The sequence below is a fragment of the Bidens hawaiensis genome, unplaced genomic scaffold (genome assembly GCF_021521415.1).
Source record: "Bidens hawaiensis isolate Kalapana, Puna unplaced genomic scaffold, B.hawaiensis_p1.1 tig00012724_1, whole genome shotgun sequence".
Taxonomy (NCBI): Eukaryota; Viridiplantae; Streptophyta; class Magnoliopsida; order Asterales; family Asteraceae; genus Bidens; species Bidens hawaiensis.
In genome coordinates this window covers 318,872-337,572 of record NW_027492052.1, presented here as the reverse complement: position 1 = coordinate 337,572, position 18,701 = coordinate 318,872, and the positions used below count along the sequence as shown (strand labels likewise).

The 18,701-nt window shown below is 33.9% G+C and overlaps 1 protein-coding gene across 1 annotated transcript; it reads left to right on the top strand.

Moving 5' to 3' along the window:
* Positions 1-11,969: 11,969 nt before the first annotated feature.
* LOC143541892 (uncharacterized) lies at positions 11,970-17,892 on the top strand. Its single transcript, XM_077034585.1, has 6 exons — positions 11,970-12,118; positions 12,458-12,544; positions 16,509-16,623; positions 16,730-16,819; positions 16,898-16,996; positions 17,623-17,892. The coding sequence occupies exons 1-6, from the start codon at positions 11,970-11,972 to the stop codon at positions 17,722-17,724; spliced, it is 642 nt and encodes a 213-aa protein (XP_076890700.1). The 3' UTR covers positions 17,725-17,892.
* The last annotated feature ends 809 nt before the right edge of the window (positions 17,893-18,701 follow it).

Below are 18,701 nucleotides of genomic sequence, written 5' to 3'. Positions count from 1 at the left end.
AAACAGACTCAAAAATCGGTTGATTTGGTGAAGTTATGAAGAAGTTATGGACCTTGAAGTATGAATGTTAGGGTTTGTGAAGAGGGGTTTTGAGGAAGATGAAGATGGATGTTGAAGTAAATAATGAAAGTAGGTGATTTGTGTGGTGTATAATGGGTTTAAAATCTGATTTTTTATTGTTTATTAAACCCAAAACCGGTTCCTGTGTGCAGTCACGACCGAACCGTGGCCCATGGTTCCAACCGTGGGTCACGGTGAGACTAATGCTGATCGCAGGTTCGAAGTGGACCATGGCTCACGGTTTGGACCGTGGGTCACTGTTGAGTTATGTCAAAAACGAACAGAGCGCACCGTACCGTGTCCCGGGCTACCACCGTGTCTCACGTTTCCCACCATGGGCCACGGTTCCAACCGTGGTCTACGGTTCACTGTTAATTTTTTTTAGATTAAACTATAAAAAGGAACTAAAAAAAACAAATTAAATAAAAACTTATCTACTAAAAATTAAAAATCAAAATTACCCTACCCCCCATGAAAAACCGGAGTTGTCCCCAACACGGTAAAGAAAAACGAGGAAGATAATTTTTAGAACCAATTTTAAATAAAAACTAAATTAACTTAAACTAAAATATACGACATACCTTGGCCTTTTTAATTCGTTTCCTCATCCGGTGAGCGTAACAAATAACTCACCCGGTCCACATCGAGCATGTTGATGTCCTTTCCTTCCATGTAAGGTTTAAGTCTTTGACCGTTCACCACTTGTTTTGTTTGCTCTTGGACATCTTCTATATCCACATCACCAAACTGACCCACTTTTGTAATGACATATGGGCCCATCCACTTGCTCTTTAACTTACCCGGAAATAACTTTAGCCTTGAATTATACAACCACACCTTTTGACCCACTTCAAAAGTCCGTTTTCTCAACTTTGCATCATGGACTTTCTTTAGTTTGTCTTTGTACGCCGAAGCACATTCATACGCTTCATCCCGGATTTCCTCGATCTCATTCAATTTCAACTTTCTTAATTCACCCGCTTCCTTATAATCCGCATTCACGTTCTTAATCGCCCAAAACGCCCTATGTGCCAACTCCATTGGTAAGTGACACCCTTTTCCATAAACTAACCGATAAGGAGTTGTGCCAATAGGAGTTTTGTAGCCGGTCCGATACGCCCACAATGCATCATTCAGCTTAGAAGACCAATCCTTCCTATCGACCCGCACCGTCTTCATTAAGATTTCTTTGATTTGACGATTGGACACTTCAACTTGTCCACTTGTTTGTGGATGATAAGGAGTAGCAATTCGGTGATTCACATTGTACCTTTTTAGAAGCTTCTCGAAGTTGAAATTCTTGAAATGTGATCCACCATCACTAATAATAACCCGCGGGATACCAAACCGAGCAAAAATGTTTGATTGGACGAATTTACAAACTACCGAATGATCATTTGTTCTTATTGCTACCGCTTCTACCCACTTGGACACATAGTCAACCGCAACCAATATATATATAAATCCATTCGAGTTAGGAAATGGGCCCATAAAGTCAATTCCCCATACATCGAAAATCTCTAACACCAAAATTGGTTGCATTGGCATTTCATCCCGTTTCGAGATACTACCCAACTTTTGGCAATTCAAACAATGTCGGGCATATTCACTTGCATCTTTAAAAATTGTGGGCCAATAAAACCCATATTGAAGCACCCGGTAACCCGTCTTTTGACCGCTAAAATGACCTCCACACGCCGATGCATGTGCATGAGTCAAAATCTCCCGTACCTCAGAATCGGGAATACACCTCCTTATCATTTGATCCGAACCAATTTTGAACAAGTCTGTTTCGTCCCAAATATATTGTTTCACTTGGACCATGAACCGTTGTCTTCTTTTATTCACCCAATAACTAGGAATAGACCCCGTTGCTAAATAATTCACAAAGTGGGCATACCACGGGGCGGTTGACACGGCTAACAATTGTTCGTCGGGAAACCGTTCGTTAATCTCCATCGGGTCGTCGACACATTCAACTGGAATCCGAGACAAGTGATCCGCCACCACATTCTCACAACCTTTCTTGTCCCGGATTTCAAGATCGAATTCTTGCAACAATAACACCTATCGAATCAAACGCGGTTTCGCGTCTTTCTTTTCCATCAAATACCTGACCGCACATGATCCGAGTACACCACAACTTTACTTCCCAAAATATATGACCGAAATTTATCCAAGGCGTACACCACCGCAAGTAACTCTTTTTCGGTAGTGGTGTAATTTAGTTGCGCCTCGGATAAAGTTTTGCTTGCATAGTATATTACCACCGGCTTCTTCTCTACTCGTTGACCCAATACCGCTCCAACTGTGCTATCACTAGCATCACACATGATCTCAAACGGGCTTGACCAATCCGGTGATTGTAGAATGGGTGCTTGTACCAACTTCTCCTTCAAACTGTCAAAATCTTGCAAACATTCATCAGTAAACTCAAAAGGGACATCCTTCAATAAGAGATTACATAAAGGTTTTGAAATTGCACTAAAACCTTTAATGAATCTCTTATAAAATCCGGCATGTCCCAAAAACGATCTCACCCCTTTAACATTTTTCGGGGGCGGTAAAGATGAAATTACTTTTATTTTAGCTTGGTCAACTTCCATTCCCCTACTTGAAACCACATGACCTAACACAATGCCCTCTTGCACCATGAAATGACTTTTTCCCAACTCAACACCAAGTTTGTCTTAACACATCGTTTTAAAACTTTTTCTAAATCAACGAGACACGACTCGAATGTTGAGCCAAAAATAGAAAAATCGTCCATAAAACTTCAAGTGATTCCCCGACTATGTCAGAAAAAATTCTCATCATGCATCTTTGAAAAGTAGCCGGGGCATTACAAAATCCAAATGGCATTCGCCTAAAAGCAAAAGTACCATATGGACATGTGAAGGTGCTCTTATGTTGGTCATCGGGATGAATTGCAATTTGATTGTAACCCGAATACCCATCCAAAAAACAATAATATTTTTGACCCGAAAGTTTTTCAACTATTTGGTCAATGAATGGTAGTGGAAAATGGTCTTTTGAGGTTGTATTATTTAATTTTCTATAATCGATGCACACTCGCCACCCGGTTACCGGTCGGGTGGCGATTTGTTCACCATTATCACCTTTTATTACCTGGATGCTTACTTTCTTGGGCACTACCTGTGTCGGGCTCACCCATGCACTGTCTGAAATGGGATAAATGATCCCCGTATCCAACCATTTGATAACCTCCTTTTTCACCACTTCTCGCAAATTCGGGTTCAACCGTCTTTGAGTCTCCCTTGTGGTTTAGCCTCCTCATTAGTAATTATTTTATGCATAACAATGGAAGGACTAATACCCTTTAAATCCGCCAACGCCCATCCAATAGCAGCCTTATGTGCTCCCAACACTTTTACCAACGCCCTCTCTTGTTCTTCCTCCAAGTTAGAAGCAATGATAACCGGCAGAGTTTCATTCTCCCCTAAAAATACATACTTCAAGTGACTTGGGAGTTCCTTCAATTCAACCTTTGGTGGACACTCCAAAGACGGCTTTGTGTCTGAATTGATCTCCGTTGGCAAATTCTCAAATTGATGTGTCCATGGTGGCCTTCCCTCTTGCATAGCTAAGACATCATGTTTTTGTTCTTCCATACTCAAAGCACAGACATGTACCTGTTCAGAATCATCACAAATACAAGCTTCTTCACAATCTTCATCATATTAATGAGGAACACAATGGTCCACCAAATCTGCCATAAAACATTCTTCACCACTCAAAGAATTAGAAACGTTAGTAAAAACATTAAGACGCATTTTACGATTACCAAACGCCATGTCAACGGTACCAAATCTGCAATCAATGATTGCATGAGCAGTGTTCAAAAATGGTCGACCTAAGATAACATTTTGTTGTTGACTTGGGTCACCCGCAAAATAGTCTAACACCAAAAAGTCCACAGGATAGTAAAAATCCTCCACTTTCACAATAACATCTCGCACTATTCCACGCGGAAGTTTATGAGACAAATCCGCCAATACAACCGTGGTCTCAACACATTTTAAAGGACCAAAGTCATATTGGTCATATAAACCCCCCGGGAGAATGCTTACTCCGGCCCCAAGATCTAGTAACGCCCTAGACATTTGAAAATCGCCTACTTGAATATTAATTAAGGGCGTTCCCGAATCTTGAAGCTTAGGAGGAAGATCTCCTTTTAAAACCGCACTTACCCGCTCAGTTAAATCCACTCGTTTAGGCACTTTTAGTTGCCTCTTTTGAGTGCATAGATCTTTTAAAAACTTAGCATACGCGGGCACTTGCTTTATTGCCTCAAGTAAATGTAAATTTACCTTTACTTGCTTAAAAACTTCCCACATCTCTTCTTTTTGAGGACCCTTCTAGAAATGATGTTTTTCTTACCCGGGTCAAGTAAAGCCGAGGGAAATGGAACCGCATTTGGTTCCACTTTCTTATTTTTATCGTTTAGATTTGAAGTTTGACCCGGAGTTTGTAACGATTTTTCAAAAGTGACATGTTTAGTGGGTTTATTTGTTACAATTTTATCATCGCTTTCATTACCCGTAATATCCTCAACTTCCCCATCAACCACACCCGGTGATAAATCTTTTTTATATTCTTTACCACTTCTTAAAACACTAACGTGGTTAATAGGAACATTACGAGAAGAGTTATGAGAATGATTTACCTTTGTGTCGCTTAGCAATTGACCTTTATTCTTCTTCAACTCGAACACTTCAGTTGCGAGTTGACCCATTTGTGTGGTCAAAGATTGGATGGCCTTATCTCTTACTTCATCATTTTGCATTCGCGACTCATCCAGTTGATTTCTTCGTTGCATGTCTTGTTGCATTAACTTCAACATGTCCATAACCTCATTACCACTCGATGAACTTTGACCTGTTGACCCGCTTTGACCGCCACCCCCCTTGACCTTGAAATCCTTGATTATTCCTGCCATGATAATTACCTTGGTTATTATATTATTGGCGAGGGACATAATTACTTTGACTTCCTTGAAAATTCGGGTTTGGTTTAGCATAGAATTGAAATAGCATCAAACAAAAGCTACTAAACAAATCTCAAAACAATCAAATTGTCTGAAAAATATACCAAAGAGGTCCATGATTGGTTTGGTTTGTTATTATTATTTTAAAATAAAATATGCAAATAGTTACCGTACAAATCCGCTCGAAATTATTAGAAAAACTAATTCTGAGCTACAGATAATATATATAAATATATATATTTATTTTTGTTTTACCCGTTAAAAATGCATTGCTTAAGAAAAATATAGTTGCTATAACTTTTATTTAACATATATCGTTTACTAGTTTTATGAAATGTGGTTATGATGCGATGACACGTTAGTTGGATGTCGAACAGGTTAGAAATGTTATTAACTATGATATTAAAGAAAAAATATTCTTGCAGGCTAAGCAATTTAAGAAGCTTTTGAACCTATGATACTGGTAAGGTTTCAGTTTTGTGTAATTTTCAAATGACTAAAATACCCTTTGACACGCAGTCTCGCAATCTTTTAACTTCCTAATTTCTGAAACTCACTTTATGTTTTTAGAGTAACGAAAAGAGAGTGTTGAAATGAAACATTTAAGAAACATAAGATCGTGTTTGAGGAAACGTTGAATTATGATAAATATATTTACTGGATTTCGTCGATGATCTCTGTCTGGGAGGATCATTAGTGTGATAGTAATCACCTAGCAAGAACTTGTTAAAAAGCTTATTTAACAAGTCAAGGATTTCAATATTCATTTTTTATACAAAGTTGCATAAAATTAAAACATATGAATGTGTGACATAAAAAAAATGATGTTTTGTGATTTTTTAATGACAAGGTTGCAGAATTAGGTAGCGGATGAGGTTTTATGAGAGATGACACGTCTTTTAATATATATATATATATGGAAAGTGAATATGAGGCTGTTAAGTATGTAAGGTTAGATGTGAAACCATTCAAAACTACGTAGTTTTGACTCAAATCAATTAAAAACTTACTAAAAGTCACGATCACCATTAATTCCTCACTTTCAATACTGCTAATCACAATAACATTAACAAATTTGATGCTGAAAAATCTATTTTGTGATCAAACTTATTGAATAAATAAATAATTATTGCTAGAAACTCAACACCAGGAAATAGAACACATTGTTACCATCCCAAAACACTTGAAAAATTACGTATTTATTAATCGTTTTGTTAATTTATTGGTGTTTCAATCACCGAGTTTGGTTTAAAAAAAATTCATACATACGTTAATATATGTTTTTTTAATTCCTTGGTTTCCTGTTTGAAATTTGAAGTTTCTAGATATATATATATATACTTTTTCTTCCTTTTTGCTGTAAGCCATTTCAACTAAATGGATTTCATTCCTCAAATGAATGGTCTTGGGAAATCAAAATTATTGAGTTTGAAATGAGTTACGAACAAATTGATTTTGGAGATTGGATTGATTAAAATAAATCAATATTAGTTGCAGGTTTATACCTTAGAGAAGAACGAAGAAACAATTTGAGGAATTTTTGGAGGTTGATATTAGTTTCCCAAGTTAGAAGATTTAGGTTATTTTTATTTTTTTAAGGAAAAATATAAGTTTTTAATTGATTTGATTCAAAACTACGTAGTTTTGAATGGTTTCACATCTAACCTTACATGCTTAACAGCCTCATATTCACTTTCCCCATATATATATATATATATATATATATATTAAAAGACGTGTCATCTCTCATAAAACCTCATCCGCTACCTAATTCTGCAACCTTGTCATTAAAAAATCACAAAACATCATTTTTTTTATCACAAAAAATCACAAAACATCTAACCTTATAAGTTTTCAATTGTTAAGCATGTAAGGTTAGATGTGAAACCATTCAAAACTACGTAGTTTTGACTCAAATCAATTAAAAACTTATATTTTTACTTAAAAAAAATAAAAATTTAGGTATATATATATATATATTGCTTCAATTTATTCGCTACAAATCAAAACAAAAATTGAAGATTTAGTTACGATTAGAAATTAGAAATCTACCTGTCTATCTTCATCCATGGATTCTTTATTCATACTCATTCAATTGGACATATTGATCCAATTTTCTCATTTTGTTTCGCAATTTCATAATCCAAGTTACTCGTGTCCTAGCCCGTCGTAGAGCTAGATTTGCCTCAATTGTTTGTCTCTTTCCTTCAACTTTTCTCAAAGCATCTTCTGCTAGTATTACGGGGGTTGTTTTATATTGTTTGTTCTAATATTTATTTTTTGAATTTATATTTTTTTATTGTATGAAAGTTAATAAGATACTTATGGTTTGAGGATAAATTGTTTCACAAATAAATGAGATGTTATAAGGCTATACGGTGTGGCTACCGTTTTGTTGCTAGATTGCTGAGGTGGCGGGAGGTGCCGTCGGCAAACACCGCCCCGGTGTTGTCGGCGCCGCCCAACTTTACAAATCGGTAAAGGTGTTGTGGAAATTTCGCCGATTAAAGTGCCGCCCAACTTAAACATCATCTCTTTTTTAAATAGGTGTTGATTTTTTGAATCAGATGTTGAAAGTGATCCAAATTGAGGATGGTGGTGAGAATAAGTTGAGTAGTTACATATGTCTCATGGATGGAGCCGTGGAATCGTGAAGGAGAAGAAGTGGACTTTTCTAACGTAATTTAATATTTTAATTAGAATTTAAGAAAAAAAAAACTTTATATTTATTTAAGTTGGTTAAATAGGGTTTAGTTAATAATTTGTTTTTATTAATTTTCTTAAAAAAAACTAAATACATAGGTTTGCATAAAATTTTTTTTTGAACATCCCAGTATAAATTTTAACGAAAATGGATTTTTTTTCTAAAAAAAACTTTTTTTGTCTCGTAAACGAATTTGACACGTGTTTAAACCGGCAAGCTTAGACAACGATGAGTACTCGAAAATTATTTTTTTTTATTTAATGTTTGTACACTAAATTTAATATTTTTATTTAAGTTATATTAAATTAACTTTACTTATATTAATATTATTATTTTATTTAAAAATAGAGGGAAGTGGTGAAATGGTAACCATTTCCGTTATATTGTTGAAAATAGTGGAATAGAGTGACGTATGATGTGGCGCTGATGTGGCACAATAAAATAATAGGTAAAATGGCATGTACACCTTATAGTCTAACCCGGTTTAAAAGCTATATGGTTTTGATGAGACACAAGACCCGTTTATTTTTTTTTACTAAAAAAATGTTTTTTATAATTATAAATAATATTTATGAAAGTTAATAATATACTTATGGTTTGATGAGACCCAATACCCGTTTATTTTTTTTTACTATAAAATTGGTTTTTAAATTTAAATAATATATATATATATCTTTTTTAAAATAAATAAGATATTAATTTTTAGTATATCCTATTTTATAGGATTTTTACATCAATAATTTGGTGAGAATAATTTTTAATTCAATGAGATGTTATAACCCGTTTAAGGAATATCTGGGTTTGGTCCATACTCATGAATTCGGGTCAAATGCATGAGAAGCCCCCATTTAAAAATCAAGCAAATCTGGTGACTCCAAAAAAAGGGGGAGCGACCACATCACGACACGTAGGATTTTTATGTTTTCGTTTATATATATTATAGATATATAATATTGTATACTTGTTATAATATTATAGTCTTTTAATATAAAAAAATCATCTTTGTGGAATTGTTCTTCAAAGCACTTCAACCTATTCTTGTGATTTCAGAAAATACAAATTCCAGTCAACCTTTTCTTAAAATTTTATTTTTGCAATTTTTCTCATGTAAAATTCTATGACATTGTACTTGGAGTAATGTGTCAAAATCATTCACAAAGTTTAATAATTACGCGTGGTCTTAATGCCGTCCAAATTGATAACTCCCTCCTCGAGTTGATCTAGCTTATAATTTACTAGGATACTGGTCCGTATTATACACGGATGAAAAATATTTTAAACGTCATATATATGTAGATATCATAAAAATTATTTACCTTGTTTTTTGCAAAACCATAAGATGTAGAAAAATGAAAAATATATACAAATAGTAGAATGAGAAAATGTATAAATATACAAATCATTGAATTGCTAAAATAATAGTCATATTAATAAAGGGAACACAAAAAGAGTATTGTGGTCAAAATCAGGTTTTAAATCATTTGAAAGGAAATAGTTGGTTATGAATTATAGATAAAAATTAATTAGTGATGTTATGATTATTGAAAACATTAATTAGTGAATTACGTGGTAATTTTATAAATGAAAACCAGATGACTTGGAAATCTATGTGAACATGCTGGTTGAAGGTCATATGAATATCTTGTATTGCTTTAATAATATAGTAAGATTTAAGGTATCATATAATTAAAAAGAAAAACAAGATCTAAACCGTTTGAGGTATGGTTGACAATTCGTGTCTTAATAGGTTAGATTCGGGGCGCTTAACTCAAGTATCAAACAAAAATACGACTCATTTTACTACGTTATATGTCATGACTATATGACAATTTTAAGTTTCATATACCAATAAGGGAATATAATGGACTCTAGTTTACTAATTTTAATTATTAAAAAAAATAAAAAAATCACTTATCACATTTTTTTATATTTAAAAAGTCTTATCTTGTCTTAAATATGTACTCAATTGACCGCCCTAGGTTTGAGGTGATGTATATTGTTTACTCTTTGCGCACTTTTATGAAAGGTCACATAGAAAGTGGTTAGTAGGTTGTATATTATTGGGTAGTGAGTTGGCTGTGCCTTTCTTTTTACCTCAAGATTTACTTTCTTGTTATTGTTTATTTACTTTTTGAAAAAGGTTCCAAGGTATATCACTTACCAAGTATGACATAAAAACTTATTATTTACATATGGTTCATCCAATTTTCATTTTATGTATTATTTATCCTCATAAGATGCTTCAAAAATCAATTTAATTCATTAGCTTGTATTATACTTAATGTTTTAAAAACCAGTATTTTACTTGTATCGGATTGGGCTAAAAAATGGTACAACCGGTTGAACAGGGTTATACCGGAAGGTTCAACTGGTTGAATAATTTACCTTATATTTTCCTATAAATGATACTTCAATCCAAAAATAACCCAAAAGTAAATGATTCCATAACAAAAAATAATCCAAAAGTTAATCCATATTAAAAAAAACAATGCAAAAGTACTCAATTTTAAAAAAAATAGTTCTAAAGTTTACACGTTTGAATGTTAATTGTTGGGTTAAATGTAATATTGAATTTATATGGGCCGTAAATATAAAAAAATTCTCAGACATAAAACCGGTTTGCCAGTAAAACCCGGTATTTTAGACAAAAACCGCCAGTACAATGTTCTGGCAAACCGGCCAAAAATACTGGACTCAAAGTACCGGTCTGTTGTGCGAAGTCAGGTTTAACCGGTTCAACCTGCCAGTTTAAACCGATTTTTAAAACACTAATTATACTTGTTTTTGCATATGTTAAAACACTTCAATTAGTTCATGTACTATACAAATAGCCTTTTTTTTAAATTTATTTATATACCTCAAAGATTTACTTTTATAGGCCGTTATACAATACAATTTTAAACAATAAATTTATCTATTATTTATACATATTACATATTGACAAATACAAAATTTTAAAATGCTAATTTGCATATCCTTTAAACATACTCTTAAATCTATACTAGTGTCCAACTGTCCATCATAAAACTAATTACCTAAACCACTTGCAGACTAACACCTTGATAACGCTAAGATGCAAGCATCAAACATTTCGGTGCATATAGACTAAAAGCTCTTTATACAATCTTTTTTGATCACTCAACTACTTCTCTATACTCTTTAATCTTTATAAACTTACCACATGCATTGTCTCCTTTTTGTCACATACCCATTGTATACTTATGGAGGACACGTTTCATTTCATTGGGTACAAATCATAACTGTATATATAATTCGGTACCTATTTTTTGAGCTTCTGGGATAAGTACAATACCGGACTGAATTTTTGCTTTTAGTATCGGTATCTCAATGAGTATTTTTGATACCGGTACCCATTTTTTAGGTTTTTCTGTAACGCCTTAGGCAAATCTTACATCGGCCGTAAACATAAGAGATTATTGGTTCATAAGTAATTGTCCCGCCTTTAAAATCACCAACGCGCTTTGAGCTTAATTCTAGTGAACGAAAAGAGAGCTCCGTAGTTAAGCATGCTCAGGTGACAATAATATCAGGATGGATGACCTCTTGCGAAGTCTCTATCTGGGCTACAAAAACAAATCCGTGAGCTCTTTGTGGAAAAACGGACAATATTGGTGATATAAGGGTCCATAAGCTCTTCGTGGACAAAACAAACAATATGGTGGTATAAGATGCCATATGTTACATTTTCAATACCATTACAAAGTTCATCTGTCTAGTTGAAAACTAAAGGTCCCTTAGAGGCTAAGGCTATCTTCATTGCATGAGATGAACTATGCCCTTAGTAGCTCATGGGATACCCTTGCCTTTAGCAATCAAACCCTTTCACAAGGGCTTTGTTTTTGTTACCTTGACAAAGTAAAAAAAATTGATTCATATAAATGTTAAGTGTAATGAGTATGTGATAAGGTGAAAATTAAAAAGAGTAAGGATATTTGTAACGTTGGAGATGAAATTGAGGTTTTTAATAATTTGTGATAATATTATATAACCGTTAAAACGTCTAAGGGTGCACGCAACATTGGAGACAGTCTCAACTTGGTAAAAACAAAGGGCCCACTTGCAACTAACTATTATTAGTGTTGCAAAAATCCCGACTAGTCACCGATTAATCCCCAATTAATTGCTAGTCCTCACTTCACTGATTAATTTTGGGCTAGTCGGCCAATTAATCGGTCAATGGTCAAATCTGGCCAAAATCGACGGTTTTCGGTCAAATCCGGCCATATTCGGCGGTTTCTAACCAGATTTCGGCCAAAATCAGCGGTTCCAGGCGAGATTCCAACCAAAGTCGTCAGTCCCAACGATATTTCAGCAAAAAAACAGCGGTATCAAGCATTCCGGCGAAAATATGTTTGTGTATGTATAAAACTGGAAATTACATATAAAAATGCGTGCATATATATATGAAACAGAAAATTATACACTATACATTAAATTTCAATCCGATTAATTTCGATTAATCGCTAATACCTATCACAACGCCCGGCTAAGGATTTTTAAAACAGTGACTATTATTATTATTGTTATTCAACGCGCTGCTTTTTTTCCCCAAAATTTAAATCTCATTTCCACACGGAAAGTCATCTCATTTTCTCTCTCTTTCTTGTTTTCAAATTCTAGAGAGAGAAAGTAAACAAAACAAAACACACACACAGAGCTTAAAGCTTCTGCTTCTGCATCATCAATGGCCTTCTTATCATTACTCGGCCGTCTTCTCTTCTTCTCTGTCTTCGCTTTGTCCCATGGCAAGAGTAAGCTTCCAGATCTAACGCCTTTCATTATTATTATTATTATTATTATTATTATTATTATTATTATGTGATTTGTGGTTTTCAGTTACGGAGCTGAGCGTTTTATTTCGCTATGTTGTTATCTGATTGTTGATCTGTGGAATTGAAGTTAGGTTAACTGTAATACGAGCTTGTTTTTAGTGATTTGTGTGTAATTGAAGTTAGGTTAATTGCAAGGTTTAAAAAGGCGGAAATGAGCCTCGAAACATAATTAAAAATAAAATAGAAAAATATGTATATATAATCTATAAAAATAATGTTAGTTTTATAAGTTTTATGTAAGAATTTGTAAGTTTATGGATATCAGATAAGATAAGAGAAGGTAGATTGAGATGATTTGTACATGTAAAAAGAAGTCAACAAACGGCTCCCGTTAGATCAGTGGAAACTCTCATTGTAGAAGGGAGGAGGGGTAGAGGAGAGAATTAGGCATGATTTGCTAGATTTGAATATCTCTGAGGACATGGTTCAAGATATGACTTCCTGGAGACGTAGAATTAAGGTTAAGGACCCGTAGGAGGAATGGTTTATTTCTTGTTATAACTTTTTATTATATCATCTTCATGTAGAATAATGAAAACCCCGTAAGGTGTAATGTATTATTGATCAACTATATATAAGAGTACAATTTGATAAATACAAGGAAACATAATCAAATACAATCTCCTAATTATGGTAACACTATTATACTAAAACTCTAATAATATGTTCTACGATATTCTCTAACATTCCCCCGCAGTCACAGCGGTAGGAAATCGGACGCTCAGACTGGAGCGCAAAGCTTGTGAAGATATACGACCGGCTGTCACGTAGATCAGGAACTCGATCGGTTATAGGATCTAAGAAGATCACTGGTGGCATGATCGTGGTCAGGCGGCTAAGCATGATGACAGGAGCTTCGAATGCGATGGCAGGAGCTATGATTGAGTCGGCCGAAGCAACTACTTGACAGCAAAGAAAAAAAAATTATATATTCCGAAGAATAAAACCGAATAAATAAAATCTAATAATATATAAAAATATATATTTTTTTTACGAAAAAAAAACCTAAGCTAAAAGGAAAAAAAAGTAAAATATGGAAACAACTCCCGAAGGATAGCAAAAAAGAATAATAAATAAATAAATAATAAAAACTATAAGTTTTTTTTATGTTTCACGAGAAGAAAGAAAAAGAAAAAAAAAGAAAAAACAAAACAAAAACTAAATAAAAAAGGAAAAGAAAAAAGAAAAGATAAATGTCGAGAAGGTAAAACAAATATATCAAAAAGAAAAAAAAGATAATAAAAAACCAATAATTCAAAATCAAAAGTGGTTCTCCAGATTTAAAACGTGGTAACACATGTGTTACTCTCGGAACCGAAACATAGAACCGGATAGTTGGCGGCGCATGAGGAAGCAGTGGCTTTTACTTTTGTCGGTAGGTGTGTCAGTGTTAGATAAAAAGCGGCGACCAAAGATAGACCGTAGACCCTTAGTCTATGGCGGCGGTAGATCGTAATCTACACCGGCGGCCGAAGCCAATTATATATATATGTACAAACGTCCCCGGGGTAGGACGAGAACGAGAAGAAGAGAAAGATTTAGGCTAGAATTCTAAGGCTTTGATACCATGTAGAATAATGAAAACCCCGTAAGGTGTAATGTATTATTGATCAACTATATATAGGAGTACAATTTGATAAATACAAGGAAACATAATCAAATACAATCTCCTAATTATCAATCAATCAATCAATCATACCCAGTAAAATCCCACCGACAGCAGAGCTATAGGTAGGGTCTGGGGAGGGTGGGATGTAGGCACACCGTACCTCTATCCAAAGGAATAAAGAGGTGGCTTACAGAGAGACCCTCGGCTCTAAGAACATGTGTATGAAGCAAAAAAAAGGAAATCAAAGTTTAACAGTTATATAAAAAACTACTACTAATTATAATAATATTAATAATAAGGTCACAGTTTAACCGCAATATAAAAGCTAATAATAATAATAATAATAAAATATGTAAGGGAAATACCATTATGGTATGTGACCTAAATAAGTTAAGTCTAAGCCCTAAGGTATTCAATTCTCTCTAAAAATCCTTAACTTTAATTCTACTTCTCCACGAATTCCTATCCTCAACCATGTCCTCGGAGAGGTTGAGATGGTTTGGACATGTAAAGAGAAGACAGACGACGAATCCTGTTAGATCCGTAGAAAACATTACTATTCGTCGTCTGTCTACCCCTCCTCCCCTCTATAGTAATCTCCTAATTATGGTAACACTATTTACTAAAACTCTAATAATATGTTCTTCTACAATATTCTCTAACACTTCATTATTGTTTTCAATTTCTATTTGTGGTTAAAATTCTATCATAATAGTTATTATTATTATTAGTATATCGATTAAAATTTTGCTCAAATGTTACCAATAGTATATTGCCTCTAGCATAGTATTTCTACACCACTATTTTCTTATATTCTATAACAGTTTATTTTTATTAATCTATCTATTTATTTATTTTATTTAATTATTATTATTATTATTATTATTATTATTATTATTATTTTATTTATTTATTTTTTTGAGCCGCTCTCACTGGAAGCAGCCTCTCTACTCTTACGGATAGAGGTAAGGTTTGTCTACATCCCACGCTCTCTGGACCCTACAAATAGCTTTAGCTATATGTGGGATATGCTGGGTATGATTGTTGTTATTGTTGTTGTTTGTAAGTTTATGGATCAAATATAAACTAGTGAAAACGCCTCGAGGTTCGTTTCCGCATTCTTAAACCTTGAGTATACCCTCATGAGGCTAAGCCTCTGATGCGTTTTTCCACCGAGGCGTAACACCTTTTTAAACCATGCTTAACTGTAATACGAGCTTGTTTTTCGAGATTTGTGTGTAATTAAATTAGTTATTAGAGCTACTTTTTGTTATTTGTTGCTTAATTGTTGCTTGATTGATGATTTAATGTTATTGATCCTATCGACTTTGAGAATTTGTTGCTATGTGTTGTTTATGTTATTGATTTGTAGTTTTGAATTTCGGATCTGAACGTTCGATTTCGTTTTATAACTGATAGAGCTATTAGGTTGCTTGGTTTCATTTTTTTATTGATGCATGTGTATTAATTGTAAAGATGTGATTGTTGATCTGTGCAATTGAATTACATAATTAAGAAGCAAACGAGTAGAGCTGCTCGCGAGCTTCTAGAGATCGAATCAATAAAAAGCTCGAAACGAGGCGAGCTCAAGCTTTGTATGGAAGGCGTGTTTAGACTTGTTGCGCCTTAACAACTTTGTGTATTATAAGTTTTATATGTTTTGAGCTTCTATGTGTAAAATTTTTACTGTGCAACTGAGCATTGACTTGTTTAAGGTTACTATAATAGCTCGATACGAGCTTAGGGTCATTTAAGGTTTTTCTCCTAGTATATAAAAATAATAAAAACTTGTATCAATTAATTAATAAATAATAAATTGGTCGAGCCCAAGCTTGAAAGGACTCACGAGTCAAGCTCGAGCTTTAGAAAAAGAGCTTGAAATGAGCTGAGCTCGAGCTTTTGTAAGTCAAAACGAGCCGATATTTTGAGCCTAGTTGAGCTTGGGCTCGGCTCGTTTAAACCTCTGTCTGCTACATATCAATTTTGTATCTTAGTTGCAAACTCTTAAACTGCTTTTAAGAAAATGGTTTTTTTAACTTAAAGTTCTTTAATGGTTGAATTGTCTGCAAGATGTTATTAGTTGCCGTCTTTAAAATGGAAGTGGTATGATTTTTGCTTAAATTCTAGATCAGGTGTTCTAGTTTAATTTGTCTATATAGCGAAGGACAAATGATGTTTTATTCAGTTGAAATAACTCATGATGTACTTTATGAATATATTGCTTTCATCAATAAAACTGTGAATCATTGTTTGATTTAATTATGGTGCATGTAGGTATAATCAATTCGGAGTTGATGGTGGATCTGCAGCAAAAGCTCTTACACCAAAGTACAATGTGTTTTCAAAGCATTTCGCAACGCACACCGGCTTCCAAATACCAGATTTTGAGGTATATAATTCATTTCATAATGCGTTTTAACAGTCATAATAACTTAGTAAGTATTATAACATACACTAACATGCAAATGTTAAATGGTTATCAACTTATCATACAGATCAAGTTCTTGGTTGCGGGTGCTATAGCACTAAAGGCCATCGGAAGCTTACTTTTCGTCTTTGGAAGCATCATTGGCGCCATTCTTCTGGTTACCAATCACTGATTACAAACACACGTTTCTTTATCCTTTTCTAAAACGAGTTGTTTAACTTCTTTTCATTAACAGATTCTGCACCAGTTGATCGCAACTCCCATCCTATACGACTTTTACAATTATAACATTGAGGAAAAGGAGTTTCTTCGACTTTTTATCAAATTTACTCAGGTTTGACGAGTCGTGTCTAATATGAAATGGGTCTGGTACGTTTATAATTAGGGGTGCAAATGAGCCGAGCCGAGCTTGAGCTCGACTAGGCTCGAGCTTGGCTCGTTTAACTTACACAGAGCTCGAGCTCGGCTCGTTTTGAGCTCTATTTTCAAAACTCGAGCTCGGCTCGTGAGTGGATTTGAAGCTCGAGTACGGCTCGGGCTGGGCTCGTTTACAATTTATCAATTATTTTTTTATATAATTGTAATTATTTTATATATTTTTTTCTATTATAATTTTATATATAACAGAATATATATTATTTAGTTATTTTTATTTATTTTTTCATAACATTATATTTATTAATTAATAATTATTAAATATATATTTTAAAAAATATATATAAATGGCAGGCTCGTTTAGGTTCGTGAGCCGGCTCGAGCTCGATAAGTAAAGCTCGGGTCTGGGCTTGTTTTTTAAACGAGCTTATTTTTAGGCTTGAGCTTGGGCTCGGGCTTGGGCTTGATAAAGCTCGTCTCGAACGATCTCGAGTAGCTCGCGAGCAGCTCGGCTCATTTGATTTGCACCCCTGTTTATAATTCTTGAATATGTAATTAACTAATATTATTGTTTTTTTGTTGTAGAGTTTGGCGTTGTTGGGGGCACTTTTGTTCTTCGTTGGTATGAAGAATTCGATCCCGAGAAGATCTTCGACAAAGAAGGCTGTGAAAACGAAGACCACGTAATAGGCTAAGAGATAATTTATGTTGGTTTTGTTACTTTTTTGTTTTGCTGACATTTTGAGGTAATGTTTTGTATGATTTGTGTCATGGTTTTGTTGCTTTGGAGTTCTGCAACATAATTTGAGTTGGATTTATAGTTTTAAGGATTTATCTTATATTTAAGTTCTGTTATTATCTTCTTTTTAGATGGTAATGTAATAACTAAAAACCCAAAAGTAGACTTAAGTTTTCTCTTAATGATTATTATTGTAAAAAAGTAAAAATAAACTGCAGTTTTTGTTCCCGTGGTTTGTTCAAATATGCAGTTTTAGTTCAATAGTTTAAAATTTGTGACTTTCGTTCTTGTAGTTTCAGTTCATACTTCATTTGCAATTAAACCTTGTAATTTCTAGTCTTAAACACATCAGCGTGCCTTTTACGTGAGGGGAAAATTTGTTCCTTTTCCCCCCAAATACACCCTAGCCTCTCACCTAAGAGAGTTTGAGAATTAGAACTGAGGTTTATTTGGAGAGTAAAAGGTTAAAACTACCCCTCATGTGAGGGGCACACTGATGGGTTTAATGACCTTAACGAGGTTAATAAATTCAGGTTTATTTGCAAGTGAAATGAAATCACAAGAACGAAAATCGCAAATTTGAAACTATTAGACTAAAACCGTAGATTTTGACAAACCACAGGGATGAAAATCACAGTTTACTCGAAAAGTAATGAAGGTTTTGGTTTAATGACCATACTTAACGGGGTTAATGAATTCATGTTTATTTGCGAGTGAAATGAAACCACAAGGACGAATATCGCAAATTTGAAACTATTGGATTAAACCACAGATTTAGACAAATTACATAGACGAAAATCGCAGTTTACTCAAAAAGTAATGAAGGTTTTGGATTTCACCTGTCACAATTTACACATGTTGATAAATACTTAATTTAAAATTGGTCAATTTGGTAATAAAAGTACTTGATTCGTTGATTGATTTG

What these genes read in the sequence shown, in the direction of transcription:
- LOC143541892 (XM_077034585.1), top strand. Translation starts at nt 11,970, where the DNA reads ATGGTCAAATCTGGCCAAAATCGACGGTTTTCGGTCAAATCCGGCCAT. An exon ending in ATTTCAGCAAAAAAACAGCG is followed by an intron (nt 12,119 to 12,457) that starts GTATCAAGCATT and finishes CAGAGCTTAAAG; the next exon opens with CTTCTGCTTCTGCATCATCA. An exon ending in TTTTTATCAAATTTACTCAG is followed by an intron (nt 16,997 to 17,622) that starts GTTTGACGAGTC and finishes TTTTTGTTGTAG; the next exon opens with AGTTTGGCGTTGTTGGGGGC.